Raw genomic sequence first — 25130 nt, 5'->3', positions numbered from 1 at the left:
AGCTGAATGTAGATGAGAAATTTTATTTTAAATAAATAAAATAAATGGTTTTACGTATAGGGTGCTATCTATGTCCTCTTGGAAGATTTCCCAGATGATGCCACCTGTGGTCCATTACTTTGAACAGGGTCCTCCGGTGCACCCATTCCCTTTAGCACGCGCACCCTTCCGTTTTACACTAGCTGTGACCCTACAGCCCTTGGAAGCATCTTTAGATTGTTTTTTCTTTGGTGTAGAGACAGAAAGCAGACTAACTCTCTCTGAATGGAAGTGACGTTAACCTTGAGTCGGTCATCGAGATGAAGCCCTTGTACACGAAGGTCTCATCTGAGACTTCGACTCTTGGCACTGAGGTGTGAGGTGATGGTGTGACAAACCCGGTACATTCCTGAGTTCTTGCCTGGGTTGGTATGCTTCTTGGAATCGTGGAAATGTGTGGCCCAGTTACATTTGGTTCTAGGTTTCAATTATTTAGAAGATCATAATAATACTTGGGTTAAAAAAAAAAAAATGGGGAATTCAGTGCAAGAGAAACATAGCCTCCTTATAAAACCCCTGTTTACAAGACATGCGGCTCAGCAGCAGAGGAAACTTAGAGGTGGACTGGCCTTTCAGCCCTTCTTCATCAACCTCCTTGGAACCAGCAGTTCCCTTAAGGGAGTCAAGTCTGGTAGGTAACAACGAATAAGGCTGGCCCATTCTTCCCCCTATGAGGAAGGGTCAAGGCGGGTACTCGGGCCAGTGATCCAGTGGCCTCTTCTGAGTCTGCATGAATGTCTACAGCCCCTCATATGGTCAGTGAGCTCTGGGATCGACGATGGCTGCCTCTAGTCAAGGGCCGGGACACATCCGTCTGTTCCCTGGAGCAAGCTCTGGGAGCCGGTGTCCTATTTGGCCCTAGAAGATGCTCCCCAGATGAGAGTTGAGCTGCGAAGTCCCCTGAGCATGGGCCATCCCTCCCATGCTCTCTGCTGCTTCTCTGTCCACGGAACACCCAGTCTTCCACGTGCTTCCGCTTGGGAGGACTAGAGCTCTTTGGGGTGCTGGTCCTGAAGTCCTGCTCTGGGACAGGTGGCACTGGACCGTGAGTGGGCTGAGCCGCTCCAGGAGTCGTGGCAGGTCTTAGTTTGCTTCTCCAGTTCTGGATTTCCAGGTTTCTTTTTTCTATGGGCAGTTGGTCAATTTTCTGAGCTTTTGAGATGGGAGTTTTCCCATAAGTTCCTTGTAGAGACAGGAAAAAGTATCTAATAGGAAATAAAAAGAATAAATGTTTTCTGATTTTTGTTGACTTCTTTATTTTCAGTATTGAAAGGGGTATTAGAATCTACCTTCCTACAAAGAGCCGGGTTTTTACTGCACTTCTGATTGGTTATCAAATCTAAGCTTGGGTGCTCCTCAACCCCCATGCACAACAGAGTAGCTGACATTTAGTATATACCAGGAGTATTCCAAGGGCTTTGAATATCAGCTCATTCCGCCAGTAATTCGTGTGCTTGGTATAGTCAAGTGCCATGTAATGATGATTCAGTCAATGACGGACAGCAGGTACTATGGTGGTCCTATAAGATTTGATCAGCTTAGGGATATAGCCCAAGCTTGGTTTAGGTAAGTATGCTCTATGATGTTTACACTACAATGAAACCACTGAAGGATGCACTTCTTAGTCATGTGCTGCTTAATGACAGGGCTACATTCTTTTTCCCCCCTTTTGTGTGAACAGATGAGGAAACTGGTATTGAGAGACTGAGTGATTTAACTGGAGCCGTCCAATGGTCCACTCTGGTCAGAACCAAGCACTCTCAATCCAGAGTGTGTCCTACCTACCACGTACATTGTACACGAATTATTGGGAGAATTGGGAGAATCATCATTACATGGCACATGACTATACCAAGCACACGAATTATGTTTTGGGGCCACTCTAATTTAGGCAAATGTAATTGACTGGTAATGCCGACAATTTGGAACTTAAGTCATTTTAAGATTCATCTTATTTCCTAGAATCTGTGTACCATGCTGAATGGAGAGCATCACTGTTTGCCTGAGGGAAAACACTAAGGCCCCAAGTGATGAGTTGAGATTTGCAAGTTCTCTTGAGAAGTTGCTATATCTGTTGACTAACCCAGGGTTCCTTTCCTCCTGTGGTGGACTGTGGACTTCAGTGTCTCCATGTGTAGCTAAAATTTTCTCCCTGTTTCAAATTTAGGGAAGGTATGAGGAGGGGAATAAACCTTAGGTGGTGTGTGGGAGCAAACACCAACTTGTAACATGGGCTGCTCACATCCCCTCTTTCCTTTTTAGAGAAAGAATCTGACGCCCAATCCATCTGGCCCAGAGGACATCTAAAGTCTTTGCCAAAGATGAATAATCATCTTTCTTAGAAAAAAAAAATTATTCAAGTCCTAAAAGCAGAGAGGGGGCTCCCAGTCTTCCACTGATCTTCAAATTGCAGGGTGACCCCACGGTGGGTGAGGGCTTTCTGATGACAGCCCCCTCACCTCACCTGTGACGTCACAGGGGGCCCTATATGCACATCAGGAAAGGTTAGGCTTCTTGCCTAGAAACAAGAATTTCAGTCTGACCCTGTCCCCCAAACCACCACCTTTCTCCTTCATCCATTTACCAAAAAATACTTCAGGTTCCCACAACGGCCAGGCCTCACTAGGCTAAGCTCTGAAGGAGCCAGAGACTTGCTCTCTCGTCCCATGAGTCCAGCCATACATGGGGGTAGGGAGGAGGCAAGAGGACGTGCACCACCTGATCTGGTCTGAAGACCTTCCTCGGAGAAGAGGCACGTAAGCAGAGGGACTGCACAGGAGATGGGCCAGAAGCCAGGAGTAATGACTCAAGTGTGGAGAGTTGACACAGGGCAGGTGAGAGCTAAGGGCCAAGGTTTTGTTTTCGGGCTTTTTTTAAAAAAATGTATTGAGAAGCCCTTGGAGAATGATGAATGGGCCACATGATCACACTTGGATACAGTGATGGTACACAATCATGGACCCAACAGGAGACCCTTGAAGTAATTTGGGGGTGAAGGGGCATGGCCCACCCATGATGGTGGCTGTAGAAATGATGTGTAGAAGGTGAAGCTACCAGAACTCGGTGCTGTGTAAGATGCACCTGGGGAACCCGTGGGTCGGATAACTCCCAAGGGTCTGCTCTGGTTCCATGTGGGTAGCACTTGCTGGAAGGAGCTGTGGAAAAGACCCGGCTTTCTGGATCGGTTGGTGATGGAGGGTGGAATTGTGAATTGGAGATGTTGCCTGCTTTCCTCAGGCTTAATAAGCCTAGGGGAGGTGAAGAATGGGAACCTGGAGAGATGCCTCTGGAATTCAGAAGAGAAGTCCGTCTCGGTGATTTAGAATGAAGATTCATCTGCTAAAAGTGATTTTTTTAAAAAAGATCCACAATAATAAGAATAAAGTTAGAAGGGAACCAGAGGTAGGATTGACATCTACACCACATAACAGATGTGAGCCAGCAAAAGAAAGGAGGAAAAACTTAATAGTGTGTAGAGTCCCTGAAGCCAAGGAAAGAGGGTCCAGGGACTGTTACCTTCTACTGGAGCTAATTAAGAGGCACATTTAAGGTCAAAATTTCATTTGCTTTTCTTCTGTTTGTAGTTAGGGGAATTTGTGCTGTGTTTTATGCTGGTTGAAATAACTAGGTTTGAGAAGTCATAGTTAGTGGGCTAATTATCTTAAGTTTGGGTGGAAAATCGATCTCAGATGTAAGCTGCATTTATTATAACAATCAGTAAACAAGTAGTTTTCTACAGGTGAATAACTGTTCCAAATCAATAGCCCTTCCAACTATTATATCTCATTGTTTCATGTCAGAGGAAATCTCTTTGCTTCTCAATGAATATTAAGAAATTCAACTTTATTTTGATAGGTTGCTTACTCTCTGTTAGGTAGGGTAACTAGCAAGTGAATATCGGCTTTTTCCTTACTTGTCCCTCATCTGTTCATCTTTTCAAAGCACCCTTTGCTTTATTAAAATGAGGCATCAGTCTTTTATATTCTGGCTCCAAGTCTTTTTTTTAGTTAGAGATAAAGAATGTGGGGCTTATAAATTTGGCTTAGCACATCTCAAATAACCTCAAAATAAATTGACGAGAATACTCAACCCTCATATTTGATACCCTTTTCTGACAAGGGCATGATTGTCATAGTTCCTCTCTTGGGTGGTTATCTTAAAGGGTAGGGTGGGAACTATGCCCCCGAGGCTTCTGCTTGTGCCTGATTGCTTCCCACAATACTTGTAGGACTCACTCTTGATACCAGCCTCTTATGCTATGGTCAGACTCACATCCAAAGCATCCACTGGATTATAGTGGATTATTCTTAGGAACAGCAACCTTTTCATTTATCTGAGTGCAGACAGGAAGTGTGCTATGCAATGATGGTGAGAGAGAGACTGTGATCAATGCCAGAAAGGTCATGATAGGCATACCAGGTGGTGGGCTATGTGAGAAAGAGACTTATTTCATCCTGTGGAAGGTAGACGATGTCACGGAACTTCTGAAAATCATCATATCTGACAAGATTACAAAGGCTGAAGGGTTTGGGTAATGGGAAGGCCATTCCAAATAGAAGGAACTGGGAGAGAAATGGTAAGGGGCCACAAACAGCTTGGTAGTGTGGAACCCAAAGTTTGAGGCAAAGGATAGGGAGATAAGCCTTCAGAGACCAGCCGAGAAGGGAGGTCATGCACACAGTGAATACTTAGAACTCATTTCTATGGTGTTCTGCCATCTTGGCAGTTTCAGCCTCCAGCATAGGTGCAGCTAAGGGTGTTGATGGTCTCTAATTTTGGGATAGAAAAAGTTTTGCAATATTGTGATTTCGACTGAATACAGTCTCTAATGGTAAGTGGCTGAACTCTGAAGTTCAGGGTAATGAGACCGAGACGGGCTTTCACCTATGAGTGTATCACTGTGAAATTAGCCAATTTCTCTGGGTCAAGAGTGTGGGATGGAGAACAAAACATTGATCCCTGGGTTGGGAGAATACAGCTCCCACTCTAAGGGGGTAGTGGGTTTATAGACACATCAGCAGTGTCAGGAACAAGTTGAACTAGAACCAAATTCTTAGCCCCTTGTTTTGTTTTTTTTCCATCAGCTCTATAGAAAAGTGTGTATCAAGGGTGAGCTCCACAGAAAGGCCAGACATTATTCATTTTGCCCTTTTTATGGAAAATGTGAAAGCAAAGAATGTTAGGTTGGGAATGTCAGGAACAGTCTGTGGGCATCTGGCATACACAGGTTTTGTATGTTATGAGTGTTTTAAACAAATTTAAATGATGTTGAAAAAGTTGGCTCTTTCATGTAAAATTTAAATTTCTGGGAAAAATTGAAAACTCTGGAATGCTTTGCTATTTCTTTCCCCCAATGCTTTCACTAAACCTGACTTGGGCAGTTGCTTGCCTTTCCTGTAGGCATTCCCCGGCTATCACACAACCATAATCTTAAGTCAGAAAGGTAGGCATTTTTACTTATTTTACAGATGTCACAACCGAGGTCACACCAGACTTAGTGACTTTGCTGCACTGTGGCTGACCTGGGGACTAGAGTTGGCTTTGTTTGCCCCCTGGCTCATTGTTCTTTCTGTCCTAGCACCTTGCCTCTGGAAGAACAGCCACTAGGAGCCCATCAAGGGACAAATAATGACTCCTGGGTTATGAAAATTGCTTATTAACGGGAGACGGACATTCTAGATGGGAAACAACCCCAGTGCTCAGACCTTGGGAGGAGAGCCGCGACAGGTGTGAGGAAGCAGACGAGGTAGAACGTGGGATCTGAGAGCTGATTCTCCATCACCCAGTAGGGATTGGTGGGACTGTTGCAGGTGACGCAGGTGGCGTTATACACCACGGAGACCACAAAGTACATCAGGAAGCTGCTTAGCAGAACAAGTCCATGGACAAGGGTCTGTGGAGGGAAAGAAGAAGGCACTCTTGAAGATAAAGTTCAGATTTCGGGCACTATGGTTGAACTACTTGGCTAACTCCATTTTAAACTTCTTTGAAATGTAATTACAAATAAATTAAAAAAGACCAGTTGAATGGATAATTATAAAGCAAATATTCTTGTTGCTATTAACTCAGAGACCTCCAAATCTGTCTTACTCCTGACATTGGTGATTGCCAGACCCATCCTTGGTAGCTTTACCACTTACCTATGTTTCCTTATGCGGCCTATTTTTAAATGTTGAATAAATAGTATTTTTTTCCCTTTTTCTCCCTCAATATTGTTTGTGTGTGTAGTCCATTTCTTCCAGACATGGCAATAATTTATTCACTTTGAAAGAAGCACTATGTTCTGAAGTCTGGTCTTACTGTCTTGTTCGTGCCTCTTCTTTTCTGTTCTTGTCTTTTAAACATTGACTATTTTGTATAATTTAATTTTCTCTTTACTAGTTTGAAAGTCACATATAACATTTTTACTCTTTCAGTGATAACAAGTAACAAACAATCTTACTGGAGTTTAGAGTATACATCTTCTTTCCCCTCCTGAATTACAAAGTGCTTTGGATCACTAGAGCTCCATTTATTTAACTCCTATGTCATTTGTTATCTTAGCTGTCTATTTTAATTCTCTTAAGTCATGCAAGTCAGAGTTTAATATGATCAATACTCATTAAGATTTACTTACATATTGACCAATATCCATTCTTCTTGCACCTTCCATCTAGATCTTTCCTTCTGGACATCCATTAGCAGGGACTTGTGTCAGACTGATGGTGATATAGTCTGATTTATTTCATTCTCATTCTTGAAAGATTTTTAAATATAGAATTCTTGTTTGGCAGGATTTTCTTTGAGCATCTTCTAGCTAGCATTCCACTGTCCTCTGGCTTCCATTGTTGCTATCGAGAAGTTAGCAATATCTGTCCATTTTTTTCCTTAAATGGAAATGTTTCTCAAAAATCTGCTTGTATAATTGTTTTGTATTTGGCATTCTGTAGTTTAATAGTGAATTGTTTTTTGGTTTGCTTGTTATCTTCTTACATCTGTGGATTGATATCTTTCGATCACTTCTACAAAATTCTCAGATTACTGTTTTTTCAAATATTGTTTGTTTCATCCTCTTTCCTTCAAGGATTATTATCAATGTAAAGTGATTTTCAGATAACACTGATATATCTACTATAATTTTTTCTTCTATATTCTAAATACTTTCTTTTGAACAACTTGCTAAATACCTCTTAGCTGTGTCTAATCTGCCATAAGGTTAACCATTAAAATTAGTTACTATAATTTTTACAAGTAAATTCTCCATGTGATCTCTTTTCAAATTTATATTTCTTTGTATAATTTCCCAATCTGTGCAGATATTTTAAAGCTTGTTCTTTACTATGATTAAAGAAATAGTGTTTTTGTCACAGCTGATAATTTTGTATCCATTTGTTTCTTTATTCTCACTTACTGGTTTCTTTGGGAGATTGGTCATTTTAGAATAAATATTAGTGAGGATCATTTCAACCTTTGAAAGAGAAAGTACCTTTCCCTAGAGAGGGCATGTATGTATGATTCAGTACCCTTCAATCACTTCAAGTGTAATTCATAGGTGGATGTTTGGCTCACCCAGGTGATGCGAACCTGGGCTGCAAATCTATATGAGGCCAGCTTCTGGTCACATTTTCCAAGAACAGTTCCTTTATGCTCATCTTCTCTGTTTAGGTGCATCTAATTCTATGCCTCTCCCCAACTAAAGTGTAGCCTCTCAGATCCCAGTGTAATGTGATCTCGTATTAGGCTGGGTTTTGATTTTTGAGCCTTTCACTCAAGGTTCATTTTGGGCAGGGTCACAAGCACCCTCAAGGAAAGTGGTGCTGGCTCAGATTATGGTCTTTACTCTCCTGTCAGCTGAGAGCTTATTGTTCTTTCACAGATTTTTCTTTAAAGAAAAAAGTTATTTTTAGTTATTTTCAGTGTGAGCAGTGATCCAAAAAATCCCTGTTTCTGAAGAAGGAAAAAGTTAGCTAACTTCCTTTTTTTTTCTTTTTAAATTAGACAAAATTGTACATAGTTATTATGAGCAACATTATACATGTTTGAAACATGTATACATTGTGGAATGGCTAATTTGAGCTAGTTAACATGCAGTACCTCACATACTAGTCATATTTGTGTGTGTAGTGAGAACACTTAAGAAATTTCAAGAATGATACGTTCTTATTAAGCTTGTGTTGTACAATAGATCTCCTGAACTTCTAACTGAAATTATTTAGCTGTTTTACAATTGCTTTGATATGTCATTTACTAAGTTTTTGAAATATGTATGCATTGTGGAATGAATGTAGAGACAACTAACAGAGGCATTATCTCACATGCTTGAGGTTGAGAATACTTGAAATCTCGTATGGATGTTTAAGAATATAAAAGTCATGTTGTACTATAGTTTTCTTAAACTTAGCTTAGTCCTCCTATTCAACTGAGGTATTAACTTTATAATTGCTTGGGTGGAGACTGTCATAGCCCAGACAAGAAAGATGTCCCCCTGATTCAGAAAGATAAATGGGCTAGGGCTGTGGCTTAGTGGTACAGTGCTTTCCCGGTATATGTGGGGCACTGGGTTTAATTCTCAGAACCACATATAAATAAATAAAGGTCCATTGACAACTTAAAACAATATTTAAGAACTGAGAAAGACAAATGATTTTAGTAACTGACTCCTTTCCAGAAAGGACTAGTAACTACTGGGGTTGGGGCACCTGTTTTAGAGGTGCATGAGGCAGACAGTATTTCCCAATTTTTAAAAAATTTTGAGGGGATGTGGCTCAAGCAGTAGCGCGCTCGCTTGGCATGCGTGGTGGGGTGCTGGGTTCGATTCTCAGCACCATATAAAAATGTTGTGCCCACTGAAAACTAAAAAAATATTTTAAAAAATCTCTTTAAAAAATTTTTATTTTTTATTTTGAAACAGAGTCTAGCTAAGTTATCAAGGCTGGCCTTGAATTTGCTTTCCACCTGCCTCAGACTCCTGAGTAGCTGGGATTATAGGCATGTGCCAATGTGCTCAGTTTATATTTTCCTCTTTTTAAAGCAGATGTATGCAATACTTCAAGAAAGAGGGCTAAGTGGCTGCAGAAGATCTAGAAGTTTTAGTCTTGTCACCTATTTAATAATACAGTCGAGGCCTGATTACACTTTGTAAGGCATTTTGAAAGTTTAAAAATATCTAATGGTTAAGAAGGTGATAGCAGTTTCTTTGGGAAAATATGTTGGATTGGTTGTTTGAAATATTTCACAGTAATTACATTTTTTTTTTTAAATATACAAAGATTAAGACTTGGAGATACATGAAAGTACCCATATGTCCCTTGCAAATGACCTCTTTAATATTGAATACAAATTCAGTGTTCGTTATTTTTTGCATGTTGTTTATCCATGGTGATGGTAGCTTTTTACTTTATCACGTATAAATACTGAGCTACAGGCTACAGAACTTCTTGCTGTGTCCTGAATGTACCCTTTCAAATTTATATGTTGAAGCCCTGTAATAGTATTGAGAGGTCATGCGAGGGGAGCTCTCATGAAAGGGGTTAGTCTTTATGAGAAGAAATTAAAGAAAAATGATCTTTTTCTCAATAATGTGATAATACAGTTGTAAAACTGCATATCAAATCACTGTCAGGACTGTCTATTCTACTTAAAAATAGACCATCCTTTTTCCTGTTGATGAACACTTTTCTTATTAGCAAAAAAATAAGTACTGGAACAAACATGCTTGTGTAAGTATTTTATGGGTTCATAAATACTTACAGGGGAAATCATGTTGCAGTGTATGAGTACTTTAAACTCTGCTTTTTAAAGGGGTGTCAGTTTAAAGTCTAATAACATGAAAATTCCTTGTGTGTTCTCATCGAACAGATTGTTGAACTGATCTGCCAATGCTGTATTTAGACTTCTTAATATATTTTTAAGATTGTTTCATAATTTTTTCTTTGGATTGTCCATGCCCATTTTGTATCAGTGTTATTTTAGCCATGAAAAACAAATTACTAGACTTTGAAAAACAAATTACTAGACTTTTAGGGTGTCCCTCTAAAATTCCTATGTGGGAACTTAATACCCAGTGTGATAGTTAGAATCTTTGGGGAAGTGATTGTCATGAGCACTGTGTCTTGATGATGGATTGGAGGTTGAAGGCAGAGCTTCAGTGCCTTTTGTCCTTCTACCATGTGAGAACAGTGTTCACCCCTTTTGTCTCCTTCCTCTCCAGAGATGCAGTAAGAAGGCTCCAAATTGGAGGCTGAGAGCAGCCTTCACCAGATGCTGGGACTGTCAGTACCTTGATATTCCAGTCTCGAGGTGTGAGAAATTTCTATTCCTTGGAAATTGCCCCTTCTCAGGTATTTTGTTACAGTGGCATAAATGGATTAGAACATCTATCTTTCCCTATTTTTTTCTGGTCCATGAAAAACTTTATATAAGAGATTATCTCTCATAAATTTAAACTCAAATTCGTCTCTATAATTTGTTTCTGGGGGACAGCATCTGGATTATTCGTATTTGTTGAGTAATTTTGACTAGGTTTTGGTAAATTTTACATTTAAAGAAATTTTCAGGACATAATTTAAAATCAGATAATTATTACCATTTTCATTCCGTGTCTTCTCTTGAATCTGCTTTGCCAGGGTTTTAAAGTTTTCATTGGATTGTTTTTTTTTCCTTTGGTATATATGGTAATTTTATATTCCTACATCTGAATTCTCATTTGTTTTCCATAGTAAAAGCTTTAGTTGATTAAAGAAGTCTGCAAATGTATTTTATCATCATTCAGTAAGAATAATATTACAATTTCCAGCATTGTTTTTTACCTCATGAATTACTTAAAAGTGAATTTCCAAGTATGTTACTTTTGGTTACCTTCTTCTTGTTTTTAGTTTAAATGTTGTTTTGTCCAGGACCATGGTCTCTATAATTATCAATCTTTCAGATTGCTTTATAATTAAAAATTTGGTCTTTTGTAAATGGTCTCTTTGGTGAAAAAAGATATATAAAATCCTGTCCCAGATAACAAATATATTAGATATAATTTATTTAAAGATTATATATTTTATTTTGTTGCATATTTGATCCATGCCAGTTTCTGATAGAGCTGCATAAAAAGATCATGTTATGACTGTGAATTTGTCCATCTGCCTTATACTTATTATATAAGGAAAAAATATATATATAGTGATAATGAATTAATTTCTTTTAAAACAAACTGTCATTTGGTAAGAATACTGATGTATTTGAACATATTTTGTATTTTTTATTCTCTGCACTTTTTCATTCTTTTAATAACCTTACATTTTGGGACTTTTATGAAAATACGTATGGTTAAATGTATATTTCTATCTCCTATGCATCATGGATTTAGCATAAATTACCCAGCCCTTCTTTACCATCTTATTTCCTAAACTTTTTGATGTTCTCACGAAAGTGGACTCTTTTTTTTTTTTTTTTTTTGACTTTACGACTAGTGGGATTCAGTGTGATATTTCCATAGATACATAGAGTATAGATATGTAGTTCCTTTTTTAAATTAAATGTGTTTGTTAGTGCATTAGTTTTACAGAATATTGGGGTTCATTTTGACATGCATGGAATATAATTTGCTCTACTTCATTTCCAAGTATTTCCTCTACTGTTCTTCATTCTATTCATTTGTAGGTTTTTTTTATTTTTAAATTGCTGCTTTATCAATACCAAGCTGCAACTGATTGTGGTATATTCGTATAGCTACCTAGTATAATTTGGTCAATGCCTCCCACTGTTCCCTCATTCCCCATATTTTGCTCTAACCTCTGCATATGAGAAAACATCTGCTCTTGATTTTTCTGGGTCTATTTCACTTAGCCTCATGATCTCTAGTTCTATTCATTGATTCACATAGTTTCATTCTTCTTTGGGGCTGAGTCAAACTCCACTGTGTGTTTATACCACATTTTCTTAATCTTTTCATCTCCTCATGGGCACTTGGGCTAATTCCATAACTTAGCTCTTGTGAATTGTGCTGCTATAAACATGGATGTGCCCGAATCACTATAGTTGGCTGATGAATTCATTGCTTTCTGGTGGCTTGTGTCCATGTAGCTTGTCCAGAGCCTCTGGTGGACTTTAAGATCATTGCTGTATCTTATATTCATTGTACAGTTTCCTTATTGTATATCCAGGTGATACAGCCAGATTCATTCTGATTTTCATTCTCAAGCCCTTCAAATGCTGTTTCTTTACCATTCTCCCCTGTATCTTCTCCTAAAACTCCTATCATGTGGATGCTGGAGCCACGGTTGTTGTCAGCTACTTTTCTTATTCGTGTGGCATTTTGGATGAGTTCCCAGTACGACTTTCCAATTTGGTATTTTACTTTTTGCCAGTGTCTGATCTAAAGAGAATCCCACAAGTAGCACTTTTTCATTTCCAAGAGTTCTAAACATGTAGCTTGTCTCAGTTCCTAGGATCCGGTGCTCACAATTCTGATACAACTGCTGTAGTAACCCCAAATAGCTTTTTGGTATATTTCCTGACAGTACTGGAGATTGAACCTGTGGGTCTTTTGCCCTGGAGTAACATCCCTACTCCCCTTTTTATTTCAAATTTGAGACAGGGTCTTGCCAAGTTGTCCAGGCTGGCCCCAAACTTGGGATCCTCCTGTCTCACTGAGATGACGTGCATGTGCCACCATGCCTGCTCATTGTCTATAGGGTGCTTTCTTGAGTGGGGGAAGTTGGACTCAGTAAATGGGACTCCAGTCTCCCCACTGCCATCAACTCTCTGTTATTCTGACTCTCAGAAACCTCCTAGTTTGAGCCTGCCCGGAACCTGACCTCTTCCCTGTGTGTTGCAGGCTCTCTGGTGAGGTGGTTCATGAAGAAATTTAAGCCAGCTGCGTTTTTTGGCTTTAGTACTAGGTTCTGTCATTGGCATGTGTTGAAATACAAGGGTAACCCTGTGATGTAGTGTCTCCCTTGGTGGTTTTCAACAGTCAGTGCCTGTTTGGCTTGTGGTGGGAGGTAAGATGATAAGTTCTATTGCAGAACACAGGAACAGGTTGAGCCTACGTGGGGGCAGATTTCCAAATTTTTAAAACTCACACTTTTGGAAAGAGCCATTTCCATGTGATTAAGGACAAATCTTTCTGTACTAGGGTCTCCACGTACCATTCAATTTTATCTAGTCACATTATTAACAAAATGGTTAAATTGCCAGGGCTCAAAACCTCTTGTGTCTTGAAATGTTTGGGGCCAGTTTCTTGGCCTTGTTGCACTTAACACAAAGGGATCTGTGAGCTTACATGAGATAACACATGCAAAGCATGTAGGTGCCTGGCACATACTTTTTATCTCTTTGCAAAGAAGTTGGAATTCCTTTTTAGATATTAAAAAGTGATATTTGGACTTGCTTGAGATATAGTGACCTGAAGGCAGTTTCCAATCTTGCACCCTAAAATTTAAATAAGAAACAGACCTCCTCTAACACAGCTCATCTCTATACCACTCCTGAACTTTGTGTATCAGCATTATCTATTTTTGCAAATAATGCTGATCTAGTTTTGTCATCCTGGCTAGATGATAAGCAAGTGGAGGCCAGGAACTGTATCTTCCTCACTATTTTCAACCCTTTCCAGGTGGGACACAGCTAGGAAGGAGCTCAATATGCAGTGAACAAATGAATCAATGATAGAGTGAAACAACTTGAAAATCTGAATGTAGGCAATGGAAAGGGATTTGCTTTTGAACTACTGAGGCTCTGGGACACTTACCCAGGTCTTCATTTCCATCGCCTGATGCAAGAGGATTGTGATGAGGGAGATGGTGTTGATTGGTGTCCCAAAGGTAAAGACATCGATGTCAGAGCCTCTGTAGGTCTGCAGAGGAGGAACAAATGGGCATTGTCAGATGTGCCTGTGGACATAAAGCATCAATGAAGGCAAGTGTCCAGGCTGGGACAAACAGGGAGAGAACATATCCAGTTGCTGTCCACCCAAAGAACAGACACAGATGAGAAATGAGGTGACAGGACTAAATTACTTAGAAACATGTTTGCCAGAGGAAGCCAGAATGAAGGCTGTAAAACCTCTGAGTGAACAAAGAATTTATGGAGCATCACCCAGGCTCCGGCTGAGGACACTTTCATATCCACCTTCAAGGAGTTTATAGTCCATTAGGCCCGGTAGCTGTGGTACAGGTTAAGGGCATGAGTGCCATAATAGAGGGAAATGACAATGGGTCCTGGAAACACAGAGGATATGACAGCTGAGATAAGAAGAGAAATGCAGTCCAGGCCAAGGTCACAGGAGAACAGGATGGGTCTGTTGAGCATATGGCAGGGACAGACGATAAGGCAGGAAAGGCCAGTGGATGATTCACTAGGAGGATAACACAAGCCTGGGAACTTGGAAAAAGCAGAAGTTGCTCCCACCCCCATCTTGTTGCTAATTGTGGGGGAAAAAAATGAGCTCAAAGGCTCACCATAAGCAATATGGTTTATTTGGGGGCAATTACTCCATATTCTGACCCCCTGTTCAGGAAGAATATGCTATTTAAACTGAGAAAACAAATTGAGACAGGGCTGGCATCCCTTGTTATCTATGCAATTGCTGTTTATTTAAGATAATGTAGTATCTCTTCTTGCTGCCTTGACTTTGCAAGTACAAGTTATATGTATTCACACATATGTATATGGAAGGTATTTGAATTTAAAATCCTTGAGATATAATCAGGCAGGAAGCAGTATGAACAAAGAAGTCCAGGTGTAAGGGGAATGGTGGGGACTGTGGCACTTGGGAGAACACATTTCCCATCTGAGCAGGGCTGCAAATCTGAATTTTTGCCTCATGGCAATAATGCTCGCTTCTGTTTTTTCAAGCTCCTCCAGATACTAAACTGTTTGGATAAAGTGTTCTGCTTATTCCAAACAGCTGGGTGGGATGTGGTTTGCAACCACCAGTTTGGAGCCTGTGTCTGAAGTATCCAAAAAGACACCACTCATCTGGAATTTCATATAATCTGTACCAACTTCAGGCTGTGATTGATGGGTCTGAAACAGGACTAGTTGTCTTACCAAATAGGGGAAAAAGAAGCAGACGAGGCTCTGGTAGAATGCATCCGCCATGGAAATCCAGAAAGCCGACAGGTTGTAGTTCTGCCAGGGAAGAAGACACCCATGGTTACAACACAACACAGCCCTTTTCCTCCTAAGCAACCATCTTGGGAGAGGTTGGGGATGATTGGCCACTTGCACCCGAATCTCAGCCACAACAAAAAGTAGTGATAAAAAGCACAGGCTCTCGAGACCTCAGTTCAAGTCTTGGCTCTGCCACTCCTGTGTGACCTTGTACAGAGAGCTCGTTTCTTTTTCCATAAAATGAGGCTAGAAATAATACTGTTTCCTTGGGGTTCAAGAGGACTAAATGCCACGGTGCCTGGGTCTCTACTAGCGCTCAGTTTCTATTGACAAAACTACTCCACACCGGGTACATTAGAGTCTGAAGTGTCCAGGAGCCTTCTGAAAGGAACAGCTAGAGCCCAGCCCGGGATCAAGGGCTCCCCAGAGACAGCGATGTCAGAGATGAGCCTTTGCTCTTTCTGGGGAAGACAGAAACTTGTGTGGTTGGTTTTTACTATATTTTCTTGGAATTGTAGATGCCCATGGAGCAATTCTGCCCCCCATGGGGGAGGGGCACCTACCAGAGGCACGATGTGGCTGTGCTGCCTCCAGGACTCGCACATACTCCTCGGCCTGCGGTGTCACCTTATGCTCCTTTCTTTGGGTTAGGATGGGGCTTGATTCTTTGTTGCGAGCTGATATTTTTTGAGAACACCACATCGGGCTTTGCCTTCCTTTGCCCCAGGTGCACAGGTACCATATTTACAGGTGTTTCAAGGCCTCTTTCCCAGAAGTCCCCTTCAAAGCATCCAGGGGCCCCTCCACCAGCCCTCCTTGCCCTTCTTCAGTCTATCTGATACCAGAAAGTTCTAGGCCATGTTCTCTTGAGTTCTACATGCTTCCCTGGACGAAGTGAAGTATGTGTTTGAGTATCTTACTCAGGGATAAGCAAACTGGTAGCTAGTCCCCAGGTTTCTCAAGCTGGGGGACATGGTTTGTGCATGTCCCTTAGGGGAAGCTTGGTCCTCACTGTAGCAACGTGGGAAAGCCATGGTGGGCTATTATAAAAGAGCTAGTCCACCCTTGCTCTTTTACAAATCTTGGAGGTGGCTTTTCAGCTCACTGTGAGCTCTCATTCTCTCATGGTCCCACCCTGATGCCACACCATGTTGTGCTACAGCCCAGGGCCACATAGATAAACTCCTGGAGTTTGTACAGTACCCAGCAACAGAAAACATTGGGCTTGGGGATCTTTCTATATGTCTTCCTCCCTTTCAATCAGGGCAGTCACATTAATATGTCACTTTTTTTGGTCCTGGGGTGCTTAACCACTGACTCACATTCCAGCCATTTTTAACATTTTACTTAGAGACAGGGTCTTGCTGAGTTGCTCACGGTCTCTCTAAGTTGCTGGCTTTGAATCTGCAATCTTCCAACACCCAGTGAAATTCAAGTATGGGAGCAGAGTTACCTAAAGTCACATGGGAGTTAAGGGACAGAAACCAGGGCTTGTGACCCAGCCAAATGTTCTTACACTGATCTTCAAGGGCTGTCAGTGGTCAAGGAAAAACTGAGGCCACCACCTCCTGAAGGCCCGAGCTCCTTACCTCGGAGTTCTGGCCACTCTTGTAGAGCTCGGGCAGTGCCAGCAGCGTTTCTGCAGAGACATCTTTATCAAGGATGCCGAAGATGATAGGTGGCAGGGAAGTGAAGAAGAGGTTGAAAAATATCATCTGCCAGTAATCGATCATGGTGGAGCCAGAGAAACCACAGAAGAACTGGTACCAAAAGAGCAGGTTGACGTAGCACTGCAGGCAGAGAGCATGGCTTTGTGAGCGAGGCCCCTGCTGGTCATCAGTGGCTGCTTCAGAGCTCCATGTCACCTGGGCTCTTGGAGCTTCGATTCCCTCATTTACAGCTTCTGTTAACATTACTGCTCTTGATAGCATACACACCTTACCACACTGGAGAATGTTATGTGGTTAAGAGCAGAGGTTTTGGAGGCAGTCCTGATTTTAAGTCTGTCACTAGCTGTGTGACCTTAGGTGAACTGCTTAATCTTTCTAAATATCATTTTGTCCTCTGTCAAGGGAACAATAATACCAAGACCATGGTGATAAATAGATGGCAACAGCATGGTACTAGAAACTAATGCCTCAGCATAAAAGTGACAGAAAGACTGAACCACAAACAGGAAACCTGGTGATCTCGTGAGAAGGTTTATCATTTGGGATTCTCCTAAAGGTCATTTAACTCGGAGGGGGAGGGGTAAGAAAAGTCTCCCTAAATATAGCTTTATTTTTTCTAAAGCTCTTTCCCAGTCCAGATCTCCCTACCTGGAGATCTGGGCTGGGTCCCCATTAGTGTCTGCCACGTTGTGAAGTGGTTTGGCGACCCAACCACAGTCACATAGCAGCTGGTCCTGGAGGTAGCTCCATGAACCAAAAAGTCCTAGTCCTGTTGATATAAAGGGCCTTAAAATAAATCACTCAGCAGGTTTGTATTCAAACTAAAACCCTCATTTCAAAACTGCTGGGCTAATGTTGTTTTGAAGAGGCCATTATTAATATGTCAATATTACAATTGGTTTTAGAACAAATGTTAACTAAGTTTCTACATGTGTTGTGCGATATACCTTATAGCGTATCACTATGTCAGTACTGTACGTTAGATGTACAATATATATTATAATTTGTCCTAGCAAACTTGTAAGATTATTGCCACTAGCATATTTGTTGTATTAACATGGATAGCAATAGTGACAATAATATTAGCCCCAGCCTGCAGATGAGGCTCTGAGACGCTCAGCTGCCCTTCGACCTAGTTGAGAGCTAGAAAGTAGCACAACGAGCACCTGCATTTTCAAAGTTCTCTTTACCCACCCCCAACCTCTTTTGGTCCTAATTTTGGTTTACACAGTGAGATTCTTCTAGATGTCAATGGCCTGCAAAGTGGAAAAGATGCATTATCTGACCCTGGCAGAGGCCTGATATAGACAGGGAGCCCCCTGAGGGCAGGGGCCAAGGCTGACCTGACCCTGTGCCCATGGCCCAGCACTGTTCTGATGGACAGTAGACATTCAGTACTTATACGTGAAGCAAATATTTGTTTTCTTGTTCTAACACTCATCCTGACGGCTCTGAGTGCTTCCTTCCTCCCGAGGCCCTGGTAGGATCTTGGCTATTTGCTGATTCCTGTGCCTCGCTGGAATCTTTGCATCTCCCAGGGAGCATCTCAATGGCAGCCTGGCTGAGATCGGAGGCCTGCTTTCCCTCCCAAGAAGCGACGGTGCAGTAATTAATTCATTGTTCAAATTTCAGAGCAGGCAGTGTTTTAATCCCCTCTGAAATTGGTTTCGGATGTGGAAGTCATAGTTCTCCACCCTCTAATTGCAGCCGGGAGATAATGTGGCATCAGCGTCGCAATTTCAAGCATGGCATTGGGCTCGAAATAAAGATCATTTAAGCTCTGAAAGCGTGGCTGGCTGGAAATGTTTCCTTTTCTGTTTCACAAATTTAATGCAGAGAAGAGGCTGTGCTCATTCAAAAGAATGTTTCCTTTGGATGCAAAAAAGAAAAGGAGGGGAGCATTTTGAATTCTAAGTAACCAGTCTTTCATACTCGGTGAGTTTCAAGTCAAATGGAGTGACTTGTTTGCATAGACTTGCTGAGATAATATTACCATCCAGTTGATCGAATTTACCTGATTATTTTTTTTTTTTGTCGTGCTGTTTATTTACATGTGCATTGAACTTTGCACAGAAAGATTTGTTCCTGAGTGAGGGTGATGGTGTCAGAGCCTGAAAGGAGGACTGGGAAAACGGAGCAAGAAGGATAAAGAGGTCTGTAGCTGCTTCTTGGCTATTGTTTCTCTTCCATCTTTCTTATGCAAAGAGGAATCTGATACTATTTGAAGGCTCTTGGGGGATTATTCAAAGGTCTTTGAACTAGGTAATGAAAAACTCAGGACTTGTTTCCTCCGTTAGTACAAAAACAGAATTCTCCCTATGCTCATAGAGCCCTAGAATCACCTTATACTGTTGGTGGGGAAACTGAGGCTCAGTGCAATGACTTTTCCAAGGTCTCCTGTCATGTTACACCCAGATGAGCTGCCTTCCCTAAACATCTTTGCAGATACATATTTCATCTAGGGTCCTGCCCTCTTGGAACCCACTGGAAGGAAGTTTGGTGTTCCTTAAGGGAGGTGCAGGTTGAAGCCGTGGGCTCTGGTCTTATACAATTCCAAGGCAAGGTGTGCAGATCTCAAATTGGGGTGGCTCTCTTTGGAGAGAGAATTCTAAGGTATGAATCAGACTGGTTGTTGGTTTTCAATTTCTTTTTCCTTGCACTCAGAACATAAATCTCATGAAATTTAATTCTAAGAATAATAATGGCTAACTTTAAAGTTATTACTACATGTCAGTCACTTTATATACAAGATTTCATTTGAGCCTTCACAGCACAAACTATAGTTTGGATGTGTTCTTCAGAGGCCCATGTAGGAGAACCTGTGAGGTGATGGAACCTTTATCAGGTAGGGTCTAGTGGGAGGAATTGAGATATGCTCTTGAAGGAAATATTAGGATCCCAGCCCTTCCTCTCCTCCTTTGACTTCCTGGTTGCTATTGGATGGACACCATCTTTTGCCATGTGTTCCTACCTTATCATAGGCCCCCAAAGCAATAGACTGACTGTCCATGGCTTGAAACCTCAAACTATGAGCCAACATAAACCTTCCCTCCATGTAAAGTTGATTATCTTGGGTATTTTGTCGCAGTGACAGAAAACTATTTGCTGCAGTTTGGCTGGGCACAAAATAACCGAGCCACCACAAAAGCCTTGTAGATTCCAACAACAACTCTAACCGGCACTCTACACTCACGTTCTGGGAAATTCCACTCCCTCCCCCGGCTCTGTGTACCAATACTCTCAGAACCCTGCGAGAACTCAAGGAGAACTCCAAAGAGCGGGCGCCTGAGGCAGCAGGATACGCCCTAATGCTGGAGCCGCCCTAATCCCTGAGCAGGGTCACCTTTCAAACCAAAATGCCATGCATCATTCCTACTTGGCTATGGCTCTCAGCAACTATTACCATCTGCATTTGACAGATGGTGAGATTTAGGTTCATCACCAACTGGGAACCAGATTTGAACCCAATGTATCTGATTCCAGACTCCACATTTATAACTACTCACACTGACCTCTATGCGCAATATTGCCAATTCTTAACTTTATAGAAAAAAGCATTAGCCCTTTCTTATCAAAGAGGATATTACGGCCCAGAGAAGTGAACGGTTTTAAGATCTAAAAATTCAGGTCCGCATGCCTCATTCCGTGTTTCTGAGATGTTCTGGCCAGGACCTCCCCCAGGGATGAGGTGGGAGGTTGCCACAGTGCCACTCACCACATTCTTGTAGAAAAAGTACACCACCATCCTGGCCAGGCGTGAGTAACACCAGTGACCATGCACAAGCAGCAGCTTCTTGAGGTGCCGGAAGCGGGAAATGGCAAAGTCACTGGACATGACAGCCTGATGGGAAAGAGCAGGGATGTAGCATCCGTCTGTGCCACCAAAGTCCCAAAGAAGTTCCCTTGAGGGCAGTGCTTTGTTCTAGGTCTGGAGTTTGCAGGGTCTGAATTGCCCCTTGTTTAATTATATGGTCGCTCGTCGGTAGACGGTTGGATTCTGACATCCCACTCTCTTCTGGGAAATGGAGACCTCCCTAGACTCCAAGAAGGGTAACCAAAGGACCAATGGTTTAGTCTGTCCTCTCCATTTGTTTATCAAATAAGCTTTTACTGTGGCTCAGTATGTGGCAGGGGCCATTGCAGGGATGTGGTGGTTAACCAGAGAGTAGGGTTTCCATTCAAATATTTCTCCAGCCCCTCTGGATGGAGCTGATGGGTGGCTAGTCCCTCCTTTACAAGGGACTGAAATGTCTTCCGCCCTTGGGATTATTCATAATAAAATAGTCCAGAGTACTCTTTTAAGATCACGAGGTTTGGTTATACCTAGTTATAAATCCTGGTATGAATCTTGGTCAGGTTATATCACTTCCCTCATCTGAAGACAATGGAAGAATAATCCCTAACACAGGGTTGTAGTGGCAACTCAAATTCAGCGAGGTAGTACACATGAAGTGCCTGACAGTGTTGGCAGGTGGGGGACACTCGGGGGGTAACACAGAACTGCTTACAAACTTAGTCAAGGCCAAATGTCTGCAGGGCGAGTGGAAATACAACCATTATGGTTCAAAACCACAAAATAGGGTCTGCTTGGTCAAAGCTAACTTTTCAGTAAACAAGGTACACTGTGAAAGTACACCAAGCAACTAATGGGTCCATCGACCCACATGGCTAAAATAGCAACTTAAAATGTTTTCAAAATGCCCTTATGGCTAACTGCTCACAGAGGGCACTGAAATGTTGGATGAGGGTTACAGCGCAGAGGTGTGGAGTCAGAGGAAGGCTTATATTTCGGGTACTAATCAGCTTCAGAGGACAGCTATCATCCGCTCACTGTAAAAAGCCAACCTTCACTATCCCTCTGTTTTTGAAAGGCTGGGCCATAGGAATGTGGTGATGGAGGTCGGGTAGAGGCAAGGAAGATGGCTGGTAATTCCATGAAGCTCTTGGGGAAGGTCCCTCCAGTGCTGTGGGCATTCCTTAAATCTTCAATATGGATAGAGAAGAGTAGGGAGAAGCAGGAGCAGTTTCAGGGCACAATACCTGCATGCCTTCCTGTCCAGATATTCCAATCCCAATATCAGCGGCTTGAATCATGCTCACGTCGTTTGCTCCATCACCTGAAACAGAGGTCAGGATGAAGATTTACTCATGGTCCGAGTGCTCAGGGACAGTGAAATAGCTCTAAAGCGTCCCCATATCAATACGACTGAATCCTTTTAACCCTTCCCATAGGAAATCATTTTACAATATTTGGCCTGAAAGATGTCTTCTGTATGAGAAGCCCTATTTTCTTTATCATTCAACAAATACTAAGTTTTTTTTTTTTTCTAAACAGAATATGAGGTATTGGGGGACACAATGGTGATCCAGAAAGCCATGGGCAGTCCTTTACAGTTGACAAAGAATTCTTCTGCAAATATTACAACGGGCTTTACTGTTGTGCTCAAATTCTCTATTTGCTCATTTAGAGACTCAGCACCCAGACAGTAAAAACATGCAGGAGGAGTGGTGCTCAGAGCTTTGATTCCAGGGCCAACACACTTTCCTCAGTCTAACTTGGAATAACGGCCAAGTTGAGACAAATGGGTCATATGGCAACCAAATCATCAGATTGTTGATGGTGTCCAAGGAGAGGAATGACATTCAGTTTGGCTTCTGAATATAGGAAATGAGTCTAGTTTTTAAATTTTTGGTTGAAGTATATTCACTTGCATTGAGTTTCCATTCAGTGAACTGAGTTGCTTCAGGACACTGGAGTTCAAGCCACATTATGTAGCCATGGCATTCCTCTGTGCCGGCAGAAATGTTCTGTTTTCTACCTCATCCTAACAGAACCATGGGCTACAAATGGCTGTTGACATTCTATTTAATTTTAACTTAGGAGCCACATCCAGCACTTCACTCCATCTAGTGAGCCTTCCTTGAAGCCTGACCATCTTTTAAGCTAAGGTTCAGCAAACTAAACTCTGTAAAGGGTCATATTAGTAAACATTTTGGGATTTGTGAGCCAAGACACAAAAATCAAACAAATCAACTATTCTCACTAGTAGTCCTTAGTGGTTTTTATATTTTTAAATATAAGATATAATCAGCATCCACAAACACACGTAGTAGCCTGGATTCCACCTGCGGGCTATGCTCTGCCCACTGCTATTGTAGACTGTCACTCTCCAGGTCCCATTTCTTCTTCTAGTAGCTTCTTAGAACAAATTGCAGTTAGGTTTTTTATTATTCATCACGGAGGGTCTGGAGAGGAAGGAGAGCAAATAATTCTCCTAATTTGCAACAAAAATTCTGTCCCTAATGTTATCTCCCCCATAAATTTTTATAATTGTGTCAGTTAAAAATTTGATCATAGGTAGACTTTGTCTTGATAGCAGAGCAGTGCATATTTTTAATCCTCCCACGGCAGAATAACGCTAACCTTTGACCTCTTCAGCTGGCGCTCCAGGAGGGGCATGGAACTATGCTATTTCCCACCCTGCTGGTTTCAGTTCCTGTCGCTATATGAGGGAAGCTAATCTCTGACCCCCGGAGGATCAGTCCTGGCTATTGCCTTGTGTGCCCTGAATTACAGAAGATGATGACACAGGTACACGAGGAGCATGCAGTTGCCAAAGCTCTGCTCCCTGCATAGGATCGACTTCCCTCCCTTCTACGTTCCAAACTGCTTTCACCTGAAGACCAGGGGGAAACACTATAATAAGTCTCTTGTTTGAAAAAGGAGGAAAAAAATCTCTTTCCACGCCTGTGTAGGAGGAAGAGAGGTTTGCACCATCTGTTGAAATGTCTCCCCTTATCTGTGGGTGATCCACTGCAAGACCCCCAGTGGGTGTCTGAAAATGTGGATAGTATCCAACCCTATGACGAGGTTTCTCCTGTATATACATACCTATGATAAAGTTTAATTTAAAAATTGGGATCCACGCACAGCAGGCCTGGTCCACCCCTCCCCTGGTAGGGCAGACGCCCACCAGAGCCTATCCTCTGGCACAGGACTGCCCCTTCTGACCACCAGACTACCCTGGGAGGTCAAGCCCTGTGGTCTAGATCCACCAACAAAGGCACACAGCAGGCTCAGTCCACTCCTGCCCTGGAAGGGCAGACACCCATCAGACCCTAGCCTCTGGCAAAGGACTGCCTCTTCCTACCAGAAGACCACTGAGGGAGGTCAAGCCCAGTGGCCCAGATCTACCCACACCAACTTGTGCAGGACCCAGATCCAGGAGCATCCATTGAGGGCATCAGCAGGGTCTGGAAGCCCAACATCGAGGTGAGGTACAAACTGCACAGGTACTACAAGAATATAGGGAAGAAACTGTAGTATCTCATATCCATACTGCAAGAAAGGAAGACACATAGACAACATGAAGAAACAAAGGAGAAAAGTGCCCCAAACAAACCAGGATACTATAAATAGAACCCACGGACAGAGAAGTTGATGAAATGTCAGAGAAGGAGTTCAGAAGATTCATAATTAAAATGATCTGTGAGAGCAATAGTAACAAAAACAGACAGACTTCAAGCTAAAGTCAATCAAAAAGGATAAAGGAGGACAATACATACTGCTCAAGGGAACCATACACCAACAAGCCTTCACAAGTATAAATATATATGCCCCAAACAATGGAGCATATATATATGTTCACCAAACAAACTCTTCAAGAGTCAAATAGACCCCAACACAATAATTCTGGGTAACTTTAACATACCTCTTTCATCAGTAGATCTTCCAAACAAAAGCTGAACAAAGAAACTATAGAACCCAATAATACAATCAACAACTTAGACTTAACTGACATATATCAAATAGTCCTTCCCTCAAGGAGTGAGTACTTTTAAGCAGCATATGGATCCTTCTCTAAAATAGACCATATATTATGCCACAAAGCAACTCTTAGCAAATATAAAAGAGATACTGCCCTGTATTCTATCCAATCATAATGGAATAAAATAAGAAATGATCCACTCCAGCACCTGGAGACTAAATAGTATGCTACTGAATGAACAATGGGTTACAGAAGACATCAAGGAGGGGATCAAAAAATTTTTAGAGGTGAATGAGAACACAGATACAACATATCAAAATCTCTGGGACACTATGAAAGCAGTTCTAAGAGGAAAGTTCATTGCATGGAGTTTATTCTATAAAAGAAGAAAAAGTCAACAAATAAATGACTTAACACTATATCTCAAAGCCCTAGAAAAAGAACAAATCAACACCAAGATCAGTAGAAGACAGGAACTAATTAAAATCAGAACTGAAATCAATGAAATTGAAATAAAAGAAACAATTGACCCACTTGAATCTAATGTATGAAATATGTCAAGAGCTTT

At 41.7% G+C, this 25130-nt stretch overlaps 1 protein-coding gene across 3 annotated transcripts in view; it reads right to left on the bottom strand.

Moving 5' to 3' along the window:
* Nucleotides 1-787: 787 nt before the first annotated feature.
* The window catches only part of Atp10b (ATPase phospholipid transporting 10B (putative)), a 99550-nt gene continuing 75207 nt past the window's right edge, over nt 788-25130 (bottom strand). For all 3 annotated transcript variants that reach the window (XM_076855701.2, XM_076855702.2, XM_076855703.2), the window contains 7 exons: nt 21834-21910; nt 20509-20634; nt 16713-16913; nt 15061-15141; nt 13760-13864; nt 5745-5932; nt 788-1244 (listed from right to left, as the gene is read on the bottom strand). In XM_076855701.2, coding sequence (XP_076711816.2) covers nt 788-1244; nt 5745-5932; nt 13760-13864; nt 15061-15141; nt 16713-16913; nt 20509-20634; nt 21834-21910 — 1235 coding nt within the window. The remainder of the gene's footprint in view (nt 1245-5744; nt 5933-13759; nt 13865-15060; nt 15142-16712; nt 16914-20508; nt 20635-21833; nt 21911-25130) is intronic.

This window comes from Callospermophilus lateralis, chromosome 5, assembly GCF_048772815.1.
Source record: "Callospermophilus lateralis isolate mCalLat2 chromosome 5, mCalLat2.hap1, whole genome shotgun sequence".
In the NCBI taxonomy this organism is placed as follows: Eukaryota; Metazoa; Chordata; class Mammalia; order Rodentia; family Sciuridae; genus Callospermophilus; species Callospermophilus lateralis.
Note: the sequence above shows the minus strand (reverse complement) of the source record. Positions and strands in the feature narration are given on the sequence as shown.